Source organism: Medicago sativa, chromosome 8 (assembly GCF_051527215.1).
Source record: "Medicago sativa cultivar Bolivia chromosome 8, Bolivia_mono, whole genome shotgun sequence".
Classification (NCBI taxonomy): Eukaryota; Viridiplantae; Streptophyta; class Magnoliopsida; order Fabales; family Fabaceae; genus Medicago; species Medicago sativa.
In genome coordinates this window covers 7,811,625-7,829,144 of record NC_140756.1, presented here as the reverse complement: position 1 = coordinate 7,829,144, position 17,520 = coordinate 7,811,625, and the positions used below count along the sequence as shown (strand labels likewise).

Genomic DNA, 17,520 nt, shown 5'->3' with positions numbered 1-17,520 from the left:
TTTACCAACATTACCCTTAGTTATTTATTGTGGAGAGAGAAATATATGAAATAAGATATTAAATGACTAAGGCTATTATAGTAAAAGTATAGATTATTGTATAAGAAAAAGTAACATTTATTGAGTGTCTTGGTTTGTGTAAAATGTTAAAAAATGACACTTAAAAAGGAACGGAGATAGTAATAGAATAGCAATTGGATATTCCCTTCTTTATCCATGTATTCGCATCAAATACAAGAATTGCTGATTTTTTCAGAATCAAATTTCATTTTAATTTAAAAAATATACTTAAATGTTTCAATTATCAATTTTAAAAAACAAATAATTATATTTTAATAATACTAAAGATTTTTTTCATAAAAAATAAATAAATAAATAAAAGAATACTCCAGATTTCTTCTTCATCACTTCGAAAGCAACTCAACCGTTTCTTCAAAATCAAATCTAACAGTAATCCTACACAATTCATTTTCTTCAATTATTAATAATCATAATCATAATCATTTTATTACATCACATTGAACTTTTCATTTCAATTTCTGAATCCAAAAGAAGGTTAATCCAAATTTCTCGGCGATGGAGTTTATCCAGAGCCGAGTGGAGCCATGGATGAGAGAACAAGGAGCTCGGCTGATGAAGGTATCGTGGGGCCCACTCCAATGGCGGATGAGATGGCCATGGACTAACCACCGCGAGCAGAAGAAACGGATCAAAGAAGAGTACCAACGGCGTCGTAAACAGCTCAATGATCTCTGTCTCGCTCTTAACACTGATTCTCTTTCCGATTTGCAAGATCTTCTTTGTTGCATGGTTCTTTCCGAATGCGTTTACAAGGTCTCTTTTCTTTTCAATTCATTTCAGTTTCGTTGTTTTTGTTTATGTTCAATTCATGTAGTAGAATTTGTAGTTTTCTGATTCAGTTTCAATTTTCAAGTAGAAGCTTGTGAATTAGGCTTTGTTTGCTAAAAAATAAATAGCAAATACCTGAGAAACTAGTTTACGGATTTAGTTTCAATTTTTAAGTAGAGGAAGCTTGTGAATCGGCTTTGTTCGGTAAAAAATAAGATAAGTTAGTTTTTAGTTGATAGTAGAGAAGTTAAGTGATTGAATTTGTAGTGTTTGGTTAAATTATATCGGTTGAACTAACTTATAAATAAATATGAAATGACATAAAAAAATATTTAATTAATATTTTTTTTAATTAATACTACAGGTGGTAAAATTGATAGAAAAAAATGATGAGTAATAAGCTTTTAAGTTACTTGAATTAGTTTATAAAAATACGCTATAAGCTAGTGAAAATAAGCTATAAGCTCGTGAGAAAACAACGGTTGTAAAATGGGTTTTTTTTAGTCATATGAGCTCATAAGCTATAAACTAGAAAATGTGACTTGCCAAACAGGTCCTCAGTCTCTGTAGCATCGACACGTCTAATCCAAGGCGTGTGTCTTGTGTACGACATGTGTCGGTGTCCGACACGACACATGCGATTATATTCAATTTTTCCATTTCGTAAATTACATGGAAGTGTTAGAGTGTCTGTGTCAATATGTCATAGAATTAGTTATTTGGATTAAAACGATTTTTGTAATAATTGATGTATGGAGAGTTGTATTGTGGTTGCAACTTGAAGAGGAGTGGGGTGTAAGGGAAATCATGTATACTTTTATTACGGGAGAGTGAGTTGAGGAAATGGCGGAGTGTTTGAATTTTATATGGGAAAGGTCTAGTTTTCGTGCATGTTCGGATGTTTAGGTTCACGGTGAGATTGGCAGAATAACTGAGGCACCTTGATTTTGCAAAAGCTATAAAGTATAGTGGCTTTTACTGACAATGAGGTTGGAGATAGTCATAGGCTTTGATATGAAATTGACTACCATTTTGTCCCCGAATGTGTGAGACATTGTTACTATAGTTCCCAAATGTATTAAAATTGTCAATACATCCCTAGTGCCTCTTCCATTAGAAATTTTATGGACTAAATTGACAGATGAAATACACATTCGAGGGCTAAATGACAACCTAAAAACATATTCGAGAACTGAAATAACTAATGAAAGAGACACTTGTGGATGTGTTAGTAATTTTGATTTGATACATTCAAGGGCCAATGTGACAGCGAATATGTAAGTTTTATTATAACCACACACACACACACACACACTGTAAGTTTTATTATTTAATATAGAAAATTAATTCCAAATTATTCAAGTGAATGCAATTAAAAAGGGCAACCTGGTGCTTCAAAGCACCTGCCATGGTAGAGTCTAGGGAAGAATTGGATCCAATGTCGGTCTATTGTACCATTCAACCTTATCTTGGATTTGCAAAGAATTAGCAAGAGGCTGATTTGGGAAATATATTGTGGACTGGTGTTTAGTTGAATACAAGTATGCAGCTATCATTAGAAAATATGTTGGTAAGCAATGAATTGGGAATTATCTCAATAGTATATGTCCTTCAAGATTTATACAAACACTTGCTTGAATATATGTTGACTTCAATCAACATAGATGTTGACTTCACTTACAAAATCCTAGGGACTTTGAGTTTTTATGTCTACAGGACTTGCTTGAATATACGTTGACTTCAATAAACATAAACTTGAATTTATTTATGACTTCCTTATATCACAGAGGCCTGCTACTGAGATGATTCGAGCTGTAAATAGATTTAAGGCCGATTTTGGAGGACAAATTGTTGCTTTGGAGCGGGTGCAACCTTCATCAGATCATGTTCCTCATAGGTTTGTCATTCATTCTTCATCCAATTCAATCCTTCTTATATTGTATTAGTTGCACAAACTGCACTGCATCTTTTGACATCTATAGCTTTTGATCCTCATTTTAAAGTTGACTCTTTATTTCTTCAACATTTTTTAGTACTCCCTCCGTTTCAAAATGAGTGTCGCTTTAGCCAAAAAAATTTGTTTCAAAATGAATGTAGCTTTACATTTCCAATACAACTTTAATTTTTTTCTTCCAACTTTACCCTCAATAAATACTCAAACTTTTCTCTCACACAATTTCCAATGCAACTTTATGTTTGTCTTTTTCTTATAAAGTAAAGGGCAGTTTAGTAAAAGTGTTATATCTAATGATTATTTCATTCTATTTCTTAATCTGTGTCCCAACACCTAAAACGACACTCATTTTGAAACGGAGGGAGTATATCAGATTGTATGAGGGGGGGGGGGGGGGGGGGGGGGGGGGCACGCAATGGCGGCGGAGATGCCAGAAAAGCACCATGAGTGCATGCTGAAATGCCAGAAAAGCACAAATCTTTAATTCCAGAGGGCTTTTCTAAAGTATTTTATGGATTTCAGCCTTAAAACGCACCAGAGCATCTCTGGGGATTTCCGGGATTGTTTCTTTGTGTCTCTCGCGATCTCTTGTGCCTGTCTCGTGCTGCTCTCTACCGATTCTCTTCCCCCGCCTCTCTGGAGATTCTGGCCACGACATGCTGCCATCTCCGATAACATTCGGCCTGTCATTCCTTTCCCCCTCAGTGACTGTTTAAGACACCTATATTGTTTTTGCTAATTATGAATTTTGAGTAGTTTTTATTACTTTTGTGAATTTACGCGGATAGATGCATTATAGAAACTGTAAACAGTTTCAGAATGGCTATCCCGTTAGTCTTTAAATGATTGGCGCTCCATTGCACTATCCGTGATTAGGGACCGATAACACTGGATTCAGTTTGTTTTGTTTCTCTGACAATCTAGCATGTGAGTTCCTCAACAGCTCACATTGCTAAGAAATTATTAAATAATTGGAATTTTGATCTGTAATCAGATAGATTTTTTAGGTTTTCTGTCAAAGTAGAATTGTTCATTCAAGTTTTTTTTCCTTTGTTGTTTCTTAATACTATATCAAGATTATACAGTGCAGGGTTTGAATATTTTGAACTGTCATACTTATTTGATTAATTATGTTGTCACAGGTATTTATTGGCAGAGGCAGGGGACACTTTATTTGCTTCCTTTATAGGAACAAAGCAATACAAGTTAGTTTTTCATATATATTTTTGTGCTATCATTTAAAATCATTACAACTTCTGGAATCTTTACCTTTTAATTTTACTGAAAGGGATGTGATTGCTGATGCGAATATACTTCAAGGTGCAATCTTTCATGAGGATGCTGCTGAGGAATCCGACGGACATTTAGCAACTGAATCTGATAAGGGTGAAAACCAAAGTGGAAAAGAATATGCGTGGAATCCTCTAGAATCCAGGTCTAAACAAATGAAGAGTAAATATAAACCTGCTGCCCATAGGGTAAATAAAATTGTCTTCCATCTTATATTTTTCTGATTGTATTAATTCCTAGAGTCTTGTACTGTTTGGAAAATCTCAAATAAGCTCTATAGTTAAAAAAAATGTTTTTGGGACCTTTAGTTTCACTAAGTTTTGTGATGGATCATGGACACACTCCTCATGCCCAAGAGTGAACATATGGACCTCGACAGGAGTGGCCTTACAAATCTAGGATATGTTTTGATACCATCATAGAATTTGGGCTCGGTAATTTAACTCCACAAAACCTCCTTGGTTAGGGATGCCTACCACTTATATTCACACCATGTTATCCAATGTGAGACTCTTAGTCTTAACACTACCCATGTGTGTATCATAAATTTGAATCTCTATGTTCAGAGATTAAGAATGCGATAATCTAACAATCAGAAACATACATTTTTTCTCATTTCTCCGAATATAATTGATTTAAGTTGGGTGGATTAAATGGAGGACTTATTCAGGTGTTACATGTGATATAGAAGAGTTATTCAAGCTTAAAGGAAAATGTCACCGTTTGGCTATTGGTTTTGCAGTGTGATAAAGACCAACAAGAAAATAAACTCAACGTTGCAAACATGACAATGTTGTGATGGGTGAGTAGACACACAAGTTAAGATAGGACTACAAAGGAATGCTTCAGAGAGAGAGTTGGGGCAGCACTTTTTGTTGAAAGTATTGTCTTAGATGATCTCGTCATATGTAGTGAAGACCTGCGAAATTCAATATTTACAGGGAGTTTATTTGATGGGGGGTAGTCTTATAGTTAGAGGTAGAGGAAGATCTAGCAAAACTAGGGAAAATCATGAAGTAGGATTAAAATTCAACTAGTGTTATCAGGCATGACTTACAATACGACGTGATTTTCTGGTGCTATTTGATCCATACAGCTAGTGTCACGTATTCATAAGAGGCTTTTGATGTTTTTTGTACCGGATACTTTGTAATATATCTATGCCATTTATGTAAATTTTGTGTCTTCTGGCTCAAATAATTTCCCTCATTATTTGTCAGGGTTTCATGGCCCGTGCTAAAGGAATACCTGCATTAGAATTGTACAGGCTTGCTCAAAAGAAGAAACGCAAACTTGTTTTGTGTGGTCATTCACTTGGAGGAGCTGTGAGTTTGATTCATCCATCTGGGTTTCAAAACATTGCTTTTAATGTATTTGAACAATTTGCATATAATAAAGTTCCAAATATTCTACACAGGTTGCTGCATTAGCTACTCTTGCCATTTTGAGAGTAATTGCTGCTTCATCTTCATCAAAGGAAAATGGGAATGTCTCGGTCAAATGTATTACATTTTCTCAACCTCCTGTTGGAAATGCTGCTTTGAAGGAGTAGGTTTTCCTTGTAGTTAGCTGCTGATACTTTTTTAAAACTTGAAAAACTAGGATATTTATTGGTTAATTTTTTTTTTCCAGCTACATTAATAGAAAAGGTTGGCAGCATTATTTCAAGAGTTATTGCATTCCAGAGGATTTGGTTCCCCGTATTTTATCTCCAGCATATTTTAGCCATTATAATGCTCAGTCTGTCCCAGTGCCTTCTGAAAGTGAAAGTAACAGCTTATTATCAAGAGAACAGGAGGAAGGGGTAGCAAAGCGAAAAGCCAATGATGGAGAACAGTTGGTTTTGGGAGTAGGTCCCGTGCAGAGATCCTTCTGGAGACTCTCAAGACTAGTCCCTTTAGAAGGATTGCGAAGACAATTTAGTAAACACCAAGAAAGACAAATAAATTCTGTTGAAACAAACTCATTGCCTGATTCTCTTGCTAATACCTTGATTGAGGAGGAAGCAGTTCAACCACAGTCACTTGAAATACAAGAGAGTTCTGATGGCATATCGCTCAAGCCTTTTCCTGAAACCGATAAACATTCATTGGAAGTGTCAACAAATGGGAAAACAAATGCAAAGACCAATGCCATAAATGGCGATGAAGGAAAATGGCACAAAGTACCTTATTTACCATCATATGTACCATTTGGACAGGTATTATCGACATCTGATTCGTAATAGTTTCTGTTGCTGTCACCAAAGATGTCAAAAGTTTATTTTATTTATTTTTTAAATTTTCTCGCAGTTTGTTTGTGATTTGCTTTGCATGTTATAATCACCTTGTCTCAGTATTATTTGGGTTTTTTTCTCGTGATTTTATCGTAGTGTTTAATTCTTTTCATGCATATTATGACAGTTGTGCTACTGTATTTGAATAAATGTTTACCTAATCACAACCCGTTTTGTGCAAGACAGCTTTATTTGTTGGGGAATTCCTCTGTAGAGTCATTATCAGGTGCAGAGTACTCGAAGTTGACATCGGTATGAATCTGTTTTCATTGCTTACCAATACTTGAGAAAGTTCCACTCTCCATTTTTGTCTTAGAATTTACTACCCAACCTTGTCATATTTTGAGTGCAACCGTGTAAGTTCTCTCATTTTGTTTGCTTTCTTCTGGCAAAGACATTTTCAGGTCAAATCAGTATTTGCTGAATTGAGGGAAAGATTTCAATCACATTCAATGAAATCATATCGATCTCGGTTTCAGAGGTAATTGTCTTTCTTGTCATGTTGTGTATAATAGAGTTGTGTTTTATAGTTTCAAAAATTATTACACACTTAAATGAGCATACTGAATTACATTTTCCCAAGACCAGATCATATCCAAACTAATTTGTGTTGCCTAGCTCCTTGAATCCGGGCACAGTGGGATAATTATTGGTTATTGAAGCATGATGGTATCTCTCAACATCACTACTTGATTATGTTTTGAATAGAAATAATCCCTTTGTTTTTCCCCTTTTTTGTTGCAGAATCTTTGACTTATGTATGAACGATGATGCATCGTCTTTCTTAGGGATTGAGCAATGGCAACAGGCTTCTCATCTACAGCAATGGCTCGGGCTTGCAGCTGCAGACACTGTTGAGCTTGGGCATATAGTAGAATCTCCTACTATTCGTACTGCAACTTCTATTGTTCCTCTAGGATGGAATGGTGTGCCTGGAGCGAAAAATGGAGAACCTCTGAAAGTTGATATTACTGGTTTTGGGTTGCATCTCTGTACACTTGTTCATGCTCAAGTGAATGGTGACTGGTATTGTCATTACCCAATAAAAATCATTTATAGATGTAGTTTCCTTTTAAATAATCAATAATTGGGTCAGTTAATATCAGCCCTCAAGGTGTAAAGTTTTTACTGGGAAAGGCAAAATTTATTTCACTGTTGTATACAGTTAATTGAGATTTTTTTGAAGAGTTTACTCCCATTTTCTCTCTAATTGTAGAAACAGCATATGCATAAGCTCTTATATAAGAATTGATATCGAGTAAGCACTTAATTAAGTTGTTTATCCAACACTTTCTCAAAGATTATGGGTTCATGTTGTGGGATCAGCCTCTTGCAAATGCAAAGTAAAGTTGTCTACAATAGACCCAAATTGATCCGACCCTTCCCTCAACCATGCCATCACGTGCACTGTGTATCACTAGGTTGCCTTTTTAATTAATTATGTTTTGAGATTTGTGGGGTAGAAGTGAGGGGACAGGCCCAAGGAGTAGAAAATATTAATGTGTTTCACTTGTCACAAATAGATCTGTCAAATAGACAAAGGAGTACATTCAAATGGGTTTTTTGTGTTTCTCATTTAATATATATTGCTTATAAAATAGCTTTGTTCGAATCTATGAGGTATGTGATGTGTTTTTATATCTTCCTTAGGTGTTCAACTACAGTTGAATCCTTTCCTTCTGAACCAAACTATTCTTCGAATCAAGAAATTCAGCCTGAGTTACAGAAGATGAGAGTATTAGTAGGTGCTCCGCAAAAAACACCTCCAAAACATCAAACTGTGTTAGACTCTTTGATGCCTGTGTTTACTTCTGTTGATTCAATGACTGCGGGTAGTTCAGCACCAGTTGACAATGATAAGTCCGTCCGTCCGGAAAGTTTAAATAACTTTCTAATATTTTGCACCAGTGATTTTACAACTGTTTCCAAAGAGGTTCATTTGAGAACTCGTAGAGTACGATTAGTTGGGCTGGAGGTATATACAAATTTTCTCAGGAGTCAAAGTGTGTTATTTCTTTTACTATTCATCTTCTGACTTTCATGAGTTGGCTTATGTGCAGGGATCTGGTAAAACTACTCTTTTAAAGGCAATTTTGAATAAAAGTAAACCAAGTACTGCTGCTTATGATGATGCAGTTTCAGATATTGACATGCACGAAGTTATTGCCGATGGTTTGTGCTATTGTGATTCTGTCGGAATAAATATGCAGGTTTTTCTTTTCATCCTTTTTTTGTTTGCTTTTCCCTGAAAAGTGGCTTGTGCTTTAAATATTTGGTTATTTTCAAAATTTTGTTAGTATTCATGGAAGAAAGTAGAGGATATTCTTCCTCTCAAGTTTCATTTTCCTTTAGCGAAACCTAGTATTAACATGTAGAATCTAGTACTGTTTTCAACTAAAAATTTGCTTGTACCTGAAGACATAATTCACAGTAGGACAGAATTGTGTCATATAATCTATGTAGCTTACCGTCTGACCCCAACCAGTAGGAGACTTCTACTAATGTTATTTATGTTGTTGATGTTTGGTCATGATTGATCCATTCTCTACTTTTCACTTTTATATTTCTAGTATTACCATGATCTGGTCCCTACTGCCTATATTTATGGGTGCTTAAACGTCAAAACATTCCTAATACATTTTTTTCCAGGAGGGTTATGGTGTTATCAATCTATTTACATACATTATATTTTTTTGTAAAAATAGTGATTATCATCCATTATTTATGTTACTTTTTTTTTTAATATTGTTTACCATTTTCGTCAAAAGAGTTGATATGATGCCAAAAACTCAGTTATTAGCACTCTTAATTGATAAATATTTGTGCTGCATCTCGATACTTATTAATTCAACGATGAAGGAACATATTCTTATTATCAGATGGTATCAAATACAATAGTTAAGCAAATATTTCATGTGTTTATGGCTGGCTTTAAAATCTTGGCTTAAGGGAAGAGTAACTTTCTGTTAGTAGGGTACTAGGTTGAAGAGTAACTTTCTGTTGGTAGTTAAGCAAATATATAGTGATGTTTATTTGCCTTTTCATTTAAATTGTTTTTCAGGAGCTAAGTTCAGAAACCTCTCGCTTCAAGGATGAACTGTGGGCTGGAATTCGAGATCTAAATAGAAAAACTGATTTGATTGTTCTTGTTCATAACCTATCGCATAGTATACCTCGATATAATGATTCAAATGGTACTCAACAGAAGCCAGTTCTGTCACTTTTCTTGGATGAAGCTAAATGTCTTGGAATTCCTTGGGTTCTTGCAATAACAAACAAATTTGCAGTTAGTGCGCACCATCAAAAGTCAGCAATTGATGCTGCTTTGAAAGCTTACCAAGTCTCTCCTAGCTCGGTTGAAATTATAAATGCCTGCCCATATGTTATGCCTGGTTTTGCCGGGGCTTCTTTGTCGTGGGATGCTGCAACTAATGCAGAATCCAGTAAAAGGGTGGGTCCTCAAAACCTTTTATTCGCTCCTATCAATTTTGTTAGGAGGCCTTTCCTGAAAAGGGAGATTGTTCTTCAAGTTGAAGGTGTCACCGCACTATGTGAGAAAATCCATCGTGCACTTCGCAGTCATGAGGAGTCTTCGTTTCAGGTGGAACAAAAACTTATTTTCATGGTTTTGCATACATCGTATTTTTCTTAGTTTGATTGATTCCAAAATGGTAGTATAAGTAGTAAATTTTAATTAGTGTAACGAAAAGTGCTAGCAACACTGTTCAACACTCTCCGTCCAACTCTCACTCTATGATAGGGTGAAATTCAACAATCTCGGTCCAATACTTACTCTATGATAGGGTGAAATTCATGTTGGTTCCACCACTTTGAAAATAGAATCATTAGTTTAGTGAGACCTACATGAATTTCATCCCATCTTGGAGTGAAAATTGAGCTACCGTGAGTGTTAGTAGCACTCTCGGTAATAATTGCTTCTATGCTTAGAAAATAGGGATACTATCTTCCTACTTTGTGAGGTATACCAGTAATGCTACACTTTTTTTATTAGTTAGAATTTGGGTTGGACCTAACACAATCTTACAAAACCATCTTGTAAGGTGAACACTGCCTCCGTGTATGAACATTGTCAGGCTTTATCTCATCCAATGTGTCTCTCTTAATACCTGTAAAGCTATTGAGTTAGAAGCTCAGTTGTTTATTTTATTCTGGATTCTTTTTCAAGTGAAACTTTGTTACTATATCAATATGCTCAATATTTGTTCATGTTATTCATTGCACAATTTCAAGTGTATTTGCTATAATAATGCAAACCAATAAATTATATATACTTTTATTGACAGGAACTTGCCAGAGATAGACTGATGATGGAGTTGGCCAGAGAACAAGGAATATCAAATGATGCGAGTAAAAATGGTAAAGCTAAGGCAATTTCATTGAATTCTGCTGCTGTGGGTGCATCTGTCGGGGCCGGTCTTGGCCTTGTTCTGGCAATTGTAATGGGGGCAGCGTCAGGGCTGAGGAATCCCTGAGGACTGAATTCCTCTCTTATAATTTATTACCCAGCCAGGTGCCTTCCTAATAGGAGTTGAATTATTTCTGTCCCTAGTTTTATTTATTTAGTAAAGTTTTTGTTACTAGGATTTTCGATTGCAGGTAGAAGAAATATGTAAAAAATAATTAATGTATGCACTTTAGCAACATATATAGCTACTCATTTATTAATTTATTATTGTAAATCCTTGAGTTTTATGCCTGAATGAAATTATATTGAAATAGGGGGTGATTTAAAATGAAACTGTCTTCGGCTGATCCTAATACATTTTTTAAAATTAAAGTCTCCAATTATATAAGAATTTTGATTCTATAAGCACAATTTAAATGATAAAAGATAGTAAGACATTGATATGCTTTGTTTTGATTTTTTTTAAGCTAAATTAGCTCATCCAAATTGGCATTGGAGAGAATCGAAACCGAGACATTAGATAAAAGATAGTAAGACATTGATATGCTTTGTTTTGATTTTTTTAAGCTAAATTAGCTCATCCAAATTGGCATTGGAGAGAATCGAAACCGAGACATTGAAGAGAAGCACACTCATGTCCCAAGCATGTCCCAATACCACCGGATAAACCCAAGTGGGTCTTTTGAATTCAAACCTGCAATTCTCTATTAAGTGTGAGGTGCAATTCTTTACTTTTTAGGTGTGAGGTGTGTGAGATTTTTATTAGGTTAAAAAAAGAAACAAAAAAGAATTATTTCTTATATGAAGAAGAGCAGAATTTCTCATACATAAATTCAACTCATTGTCATGGGCAAATGGCGGTCACTATTCTGCTTGGAGCCACCTCCACTTCTATCTTTAATTATACTGTCCTACCCTAAAATCAATGTTAAGGGCTATTAAAAATGTTCACTTTTTTTGGTAAAAAATAAGTTTTCACCTTTGAAGGGTCAAATAAATTTTTTTTACTACTGCCTATTTTTTTATCCTGTAACAATTGTGTAAATTTAGACTTTTGACCCACCCTTAATTTATTTATAAAAAGTAAAATTCATATTATTTTTTTTGCAAAATTACAAAATGAATAACATCATTAATTGTATTTTAGTTTTTTAAAAGATCACAATTTTAGTGGAAAAATTAAAAAACTGCTGAAAAGGTCCAAGACTATGGACAAAAGTAGTATTCTTGGTCTTTCTTTCTTTCTTTTTTTTTTTTTACTGAAAATACTTTTATCTTTAGAATATATGAAAATTTAATCAAGTAAAATTTTTTGTTTTGTTTTTTGAAATGGGAATAAATTCTGTAAACCGATTTAGGCAGCAAGTTAATAACTACAACCGCATAGATACAAGATTAAGTCTTGAGTCACACATAGTTTGAATCGGAAGAAAGAGCAACATTGCCGAAAAATGAACAGCTTGATTTACCACACGCCTAGTATGAGTGAAACTAGTAAAACTAAAACAAAGAGTAGTACTTCATTTGAAACAATCTTTCTTCAATTGTTTCCAAGTAGATTTGACACATGCAGCCTGTCTTTTAAAAAAAAGTGTTTAATGTTTAATGGATACTCCATTCGATGTATACACCTTGAGAAAGAAAGAGATAAGAGTGTATGATGTGATAAATACGATAAATTAATGATGTGATAGAAAGAAAAATCTGAGATGTTGAATGTGTGGAGGGAGAATATGAGGTGTACAAATATCATCGTTCTCTCTCTTAATTTGTTGAGTATAGTATAAGTTACTTGAATTTGATTCTTCTTGTAAGTTCAAAAACAATAGATCCTTTGCAAATTTGAGACCTTAATTTGTTCAGTATTTGGCCAACTAGGAAACACTATATATTATATCTTCACTTTTCAAGACGAAATTACAGTTTTGTCCCATTCATTAGTCAACGACAATCATGTTATATCTTCACTTTCCAAGACTACTTCTGATTTCCTCTGCAACTTTTCGAATATCCACTTGATCGATCTGATTCCTCTATGCTATTTTTTGGAGGATGGCTGAACAAATTCCATATGCTGTTGCTGCAAGTCTCATTGACAGGTGACTTCCTCTTCAACTCTACCTACTCTTCCTTCCATTAAAATTATCACTCACACTCACTATTTATATATATCACACATAGTTGTTTATACTTTTGTCAGGTTGGCTTCTGCAGCTTTTCGTGAATTTGGACGGATTTATGGTGTGATGGATGAATTGGAAAGACTCAAGAACACAGTTGAATCCATCAAAGCTGTGCTCCTTGATGCTGAGGACAAACAAGAGAAAAATCATGGTGTGCAAAACTGGATAAGAAGACTCAAAGATGATGTGCTTCATCATGCTGATGACTTGCTAGATGAATTTCTTATTCAAGATTTGAGATACAAAATGATTGAATCTCATAAGAACAAAGTGAGACAGGTACTTCATTCTTTATCTCCAAACAAGATTGCTTTTCGCAGTAAAATGGCTCATGAGATTGAAAAAATACAAAAAAGTTTAATGATGTGGTGAAAGATATTTCTGGGTTGAATCTAAACCCAAATATTGTGGCAGTTGAGCAAAATAACACTATAAGGAGGGAAACTAGTTCTTTTGTGTTAGAATCAGATATCATCGGAAGAGAAGACGATAAGAATGAGATCATTAGCTTGTTGAGGCAATCACATGAAAATCAACATGTTTCTGTGGTTGCTATTGTTGGGATTGGTGGATTGGGAAAGACAGCTCTTGCTCAATTGATATACAATGATGGTGAAGTAAAAGAGTTATTTGAAAAGAGTATGTGGGTATGTGTCTCTGATAATTTTGATGTCAAAACTATCATTAAAAAAATGTTGGAGTTATTAACCAAAAGCAAAATTGATGATAAGTTATCATTGGAAAATTTGCAAAATATGCTTCGTGACAATTTAATTGGTAAGAGATATTTGTTAGTCCTAGATGACATTTGGAACGAGAGTTTTGAAAAGTGGGCTCAATTGAGGACTTACTTGATGTGTGGTGCTCAAGGTAGTAAGGTTGTAGTGACAACTCGTACTAAAGTTGTGGCACAAACAATGGGTGTAAGTGTAGCCTATACTTTGAATGGTCTGACTCGAGAGAAATCTTGGAGTTTGTTGAAGAACATCATTGCATATGGGGATGAGACAAAAGGAGTGAACCAAAATCTTGAATTAATTGGTAAGAAAATAGCTGAAAGGTGCAGTGGTGTTCCACTAGCAATCAGGACACTAGGAGGCCTATTACAAGGAAAACGTGAAGAAAAAGAATGGATCGATGTCTTACAAGGTGACTTTTGGAAATTGTGTACAGACGAAGAAAGCATCATGCCAGTGTTGAAAATTAGTTACCAAAACTTGTCGCCCCAACTAAGACAATGTTTTTCTTACTGCTCTTTATATCCTAAGGATTGGAAAATAAAGAAGGATGAGTTGATTCACTTGTGGATGGCACAAGGTTATCTTGAATGCTCATCTAAAAAACAACTCATGGAAGATGTCGGTAACCAATTCGTGAAAATTTTCTTGATGAAGTCATTTTTCCAAGATGCCGAAATCGACGATTGTGGTGATATATGCAGTTTCAAAATGCATGATTTAATACATGATCTTGCAATGAAAATAGCCGGTAATGATTGTTGTTACTTGGATAGCGAGACAGAAAGATTAGTTGAAAGTCCCATGCATGTAATGTTGGAAAGGGGTGATATTGGTCTGTTTGATTCATTGGACGCAAGCAGTTTGCGCACTTTGATTGTGGTGTCCAACATGGAGATTATTTGGAATGGGATAGGACTGAAAATCATTTCAAAATTCAAGTACTTACGTGTCTTGAAGCTGGAACATTGTTGTTTAAGTATGTTTTTTGATTCAATTGTAAAATTGATGCATTTAAGATATCTTAGCTTAAGGTGGTGTAAAGGAGTGAGAAGTGTTTTTAAATCCATTACTAATATTGTTAGCCTACAGACACTAATCTTGGAGCGGAATATAAATGTTGAATTTTCTATAAAAGATGTCTCAAATTTAATCAATTTGAGACATCTTAATATTGAAAATGTGAATTCCTTGAAAGAGAAGAACACAACATGCATGTTTGGAAAATTGTGTGTGGGGGAGGTATACAATAATGTAATTTTTTCTAAGTGGCACTCTTCATTCACAAATATTGTTGAAATCTCTCTCATTCGCTGTCAAAGTTTGCATTATCTTCCACCAATGGAACGCCTCCCATTTCTTAAATCACTTGATATATTTTTTCTTCATAATTTGGAGCACATATATTATGAAGAGCCTATTTCGCCCGAATCATTCTTCCCATCTCTGGAGAAGCTCAATATTTGGAAATGTGGAAAGCTGAGAGGATGGTGGAGGATGATGGATGATGTCAATGATGATGATAACTCTCTACAATCTAATCATATCTCCTTCCCTCCCTTTTCTTCTCGTCTTTCTATATTGAAAATCATTGACTGTCGAATGTTGACATGCATGCCTACTTTTCCAAACCTTGATAAGAAACTAAGTTTAGTACACACTAGTGTGGAGACACTGGAAGCAACATTAAACATGGTAGGTTCAAAACGTTTGATTGAATTCCCTCCTCTTTCCATGCTAAAATACTTGAGCCTTGCTGGAGAAAACTTGGATTTGAAAAAACTTCCAAAGAATTGCATGCAAAATTTGATTTCCCTCGATCGTCTTGAATTCTGGTGGCTTCCAAGTCAAACATTTCAGGAAATAGAAATTTGGTTTCAGGAAGACACCAACTATCTTCCTTCATTGCAAAATATTAGTTTTGGTATGTGTTTAGATCTAAATGCATTGCCAGATTGGATTTGCAAACTCTCCTCACTTGAGCATGTCAAAATTGAGGGATGTGAAAATATGGCTTCGCTGCCCGAAGGAATGCCTCGCCTTGCCAAATTACAGACCCTAGAAATCTTTCACTGTCCCCTATTGCTTGAAGAATGTGAGACACAGACAAGTGCAACATGGCCTAAAATTGCTCACATCCCAAACTTAATCTTACAGAGATTTTCTTTATAAAGGTATGTACATGTCATCCTCTTAAAATACTGTCAATTTTATATGATTTCTGTTTGATGTTCTCTGGTTTGTCTAAATAAACGGATTCCATATTATTTGTTAACGGGGTCGTTTTCAAATGTTCAAGTTGATTGATTTTCTTTCTAACCTCAAAAAATGCCATTATGGATCTCTGATTTTGTTCGTACTATTAATGTATTGAACCTTTATGTGTTATTGCTTTTATTTTCTTGACTAAAAATAAATTATAACTCTCTGATTTTATTATATTCAAGAACGTGTAAAATAGAATTCATCCATAAGTTGTCACTTACAATCTTCATGTCAAATTTGTAAATTCTTTCTTCTATTCTGTTAGGGATGGTTTTTGAGTAAGTTAATAGCATGTCATACCTTGTGATATACTTGCACTGCTGCAGCATTCACCAATGATCTATTCAAGTACCTTTGTAAAATGAATTTTGAAATTCAAAGTTTGTTCTTTAAACAATTTAAATCACCTGTAACAATCCTTTTTGGTTAAAACAATTTACATCACCTGCAACAATCCTTTTTGGTTATGCTGATTGTTAACTTAAGCAAACTTATTCTCTTCGCCACTTTTAGCTTCTCACTGTTCTGTTTGTGGAAACTATGTAGCTGGTGCCGCTTCAAGAAGCTAGTTATGATGGAAATGTAGCCACAATTAATCTCAAAGTTGTGGTAAAAAGTGACTGCTAGTGTTGCTGTGAGTGGATGGATTAGTACATGGCTGTGTACTAATCTATCCCAAAACTGAGAGATATGACTTCGCCTTCCTTCAATGCTAGTGTTTCTAGTAATAGTAGATGACGATACTGGTGTATCTCTATGGTTTCGACTCATGTATCTCAAAATGTCAGTAAATTGTTGTAATTGGAAAAAAATGGATTGGTATTCTTATGGTATTTTATTGGTGTTGTATCTCGAAATAGTTTATGCATTAATATTTTATTCAAATTTTGTTGCTGGTAGTTTTAGAAGTTGTTGTACATTGTAATCTATGGCCTTACATTTTGAAATTTTAATTATTTCTTCTGTGTGATTCACTAGGTATAAAAACAATTCAGTATAACTAATTTCCCAGTTATTTTTTTAACACATGAAGAAACAGCCACCGTATTTGTGTATCTCCGGAGCAAAGCTCGTGAACATTTCAAATAAGAGAGTTAGTTTCCTTTGCATTGTTGATTTGTCAAACAAATTAAGGAATGCATATAACCTTTGAAATAGTCTCAACCAGTAAATGTTCACATCATAAGTAATTTAATGCAAATAAACCCTTTAACCAGTAAGTACAGATCTGAGAATTGATGTCTAGTGGTCTCTTGCATATTGTTAGGAAATTTAAACAAAGTTTTGTAGCCACATTGTACTAGTCCATAGAATCAAATCACAAAAGGCTATAAATGATTCTTTTGATTTAGATTATAGGTGAAAGAAATACATAAAAGGATCAAAGGAAAATTAAATTTATATCACATTAGCAATGAATGTGTTTGGCTTGCTTATTCTCGAAATTGAGCTAGTATTTATGTTTTATTCATAATGGATTTTACACGTACACAAGTGAGATTAATGTCATTTTGTTATATTGCCATTTTCTAACAATCTGT

General features: G+C 34.5%; 2 protein-coding genes across 4 annotated transcripts; both read left to right on the top strand.

Annotated features, from left to right (window-relative positions):
* The first annotated feature begins 403 nt into the window (after window positions 1-403).
* LOC146896620 (lipase class 3 family protein) lies at window positions 404-11,127 on the top strand. Of its 2 annotated transcripts, none has more exons than XM_085738372.1 (14): window positions 404-834; window positions 2,637-2,746; window positions 3,946-4,008; window positions 4,124-4,281; window positions 5,314-5,418; window positions 5,511-5,641; window positions 5,726-6,293; window positions 6,555-6,620; window positions 6,773-6,849; window positions 7,113-7,394; window positions 8,019-8,343; window positions 8,429-8,578; window positions 9,430-9,969; window positions 10,673-11,127. In XM_085738372.1, exons 4-14 carry the CDS (start codon window positions 4,249-4,251, stop codon window positions 10,859-10,861), a joined length of 2,466 nt encoding a protein of 821 aa, XP_085594498.1. In that variant the 5' UTR covers window positions 404-834; window positions 2,637-2,746; window positions 3,946-4,008; window positions 4,124-4,248; the 3' UTR covers window positions 10,862-11,127. The 2 variants fall into 2 exon arrangements, with proteins under 2 accessions (XP_085594498.1, XP_085594497.1); XM_085738371.1 differs by having other exon boundaries at window positions 4,092-4,281.
* A 1,652-nt stretch (window positions 11,128-12,779) lies between these two features.
* On the top strand, window positions 12,780-16,998 carry LOC146896619 (disease resistance protein RGA2-like). 2 transcript variants are annotated; one of them, XM_085739160.1, is made up of 3 exons: window positions 12,780-12,893; window positions 12,995-15,888; window positions 16,526-16,998. In XM_085739160.1, exon 2 carries the CDS (start codon window positions 13,619-13,621, stop codon window positions 15,884-15,886), a length of 2,268 nt encoding a protein of 755 aa, XP_085595286.1. In that variant the 5' UTR covers window positions 12,780-12,893; window positions 12,995-13,618; the 3' UTR covers window positions 15,887-15,888; window positions 16,526-16,998. The 2 variants fall into 2 exon arrangements, with proteins under 2 accessions (XP_085595286.1, XP_085595287.1); XM_085739161.1 differs by lacking the exon at window positions 16,526-16,998 and having other exon boundaries at window positions 12,995-14,092.
* Window positions 16,999-17,520: the final 522 nt, after the last annotated feature.

Bases quoted from the DNA above. Each gene is read 5' to 3' on its own strand.
- LOC146896620 (XM_085738371.1), top strand. From the start codon at position 577: ATGGAGTTTATCCAGAGCCGAGTGGAGCCATGGATGAGAGAACAAGGA. The intron at 5,419-5,510 runs GTGAGTTTGATT...TATTCTACACAG, and splicing joins GTCATTCACTTGGAGGAGCT to GTTGCTGCATTAGCTACTCT. The intron at 6,621-6,772 runs GTATGAATCTGT...AGACATTTTCAG, and splicing joins AGTACTCGAAGTTGACATCG to GTCAAATCAGTATTTGCTGA.
- LOC146896619 (XM_085739160.1), top strand. From the start codon at position 13,619: ATGTGGGTATGTGTCTCTGATAATTTTGATGTCAAAACTATCATTAAA.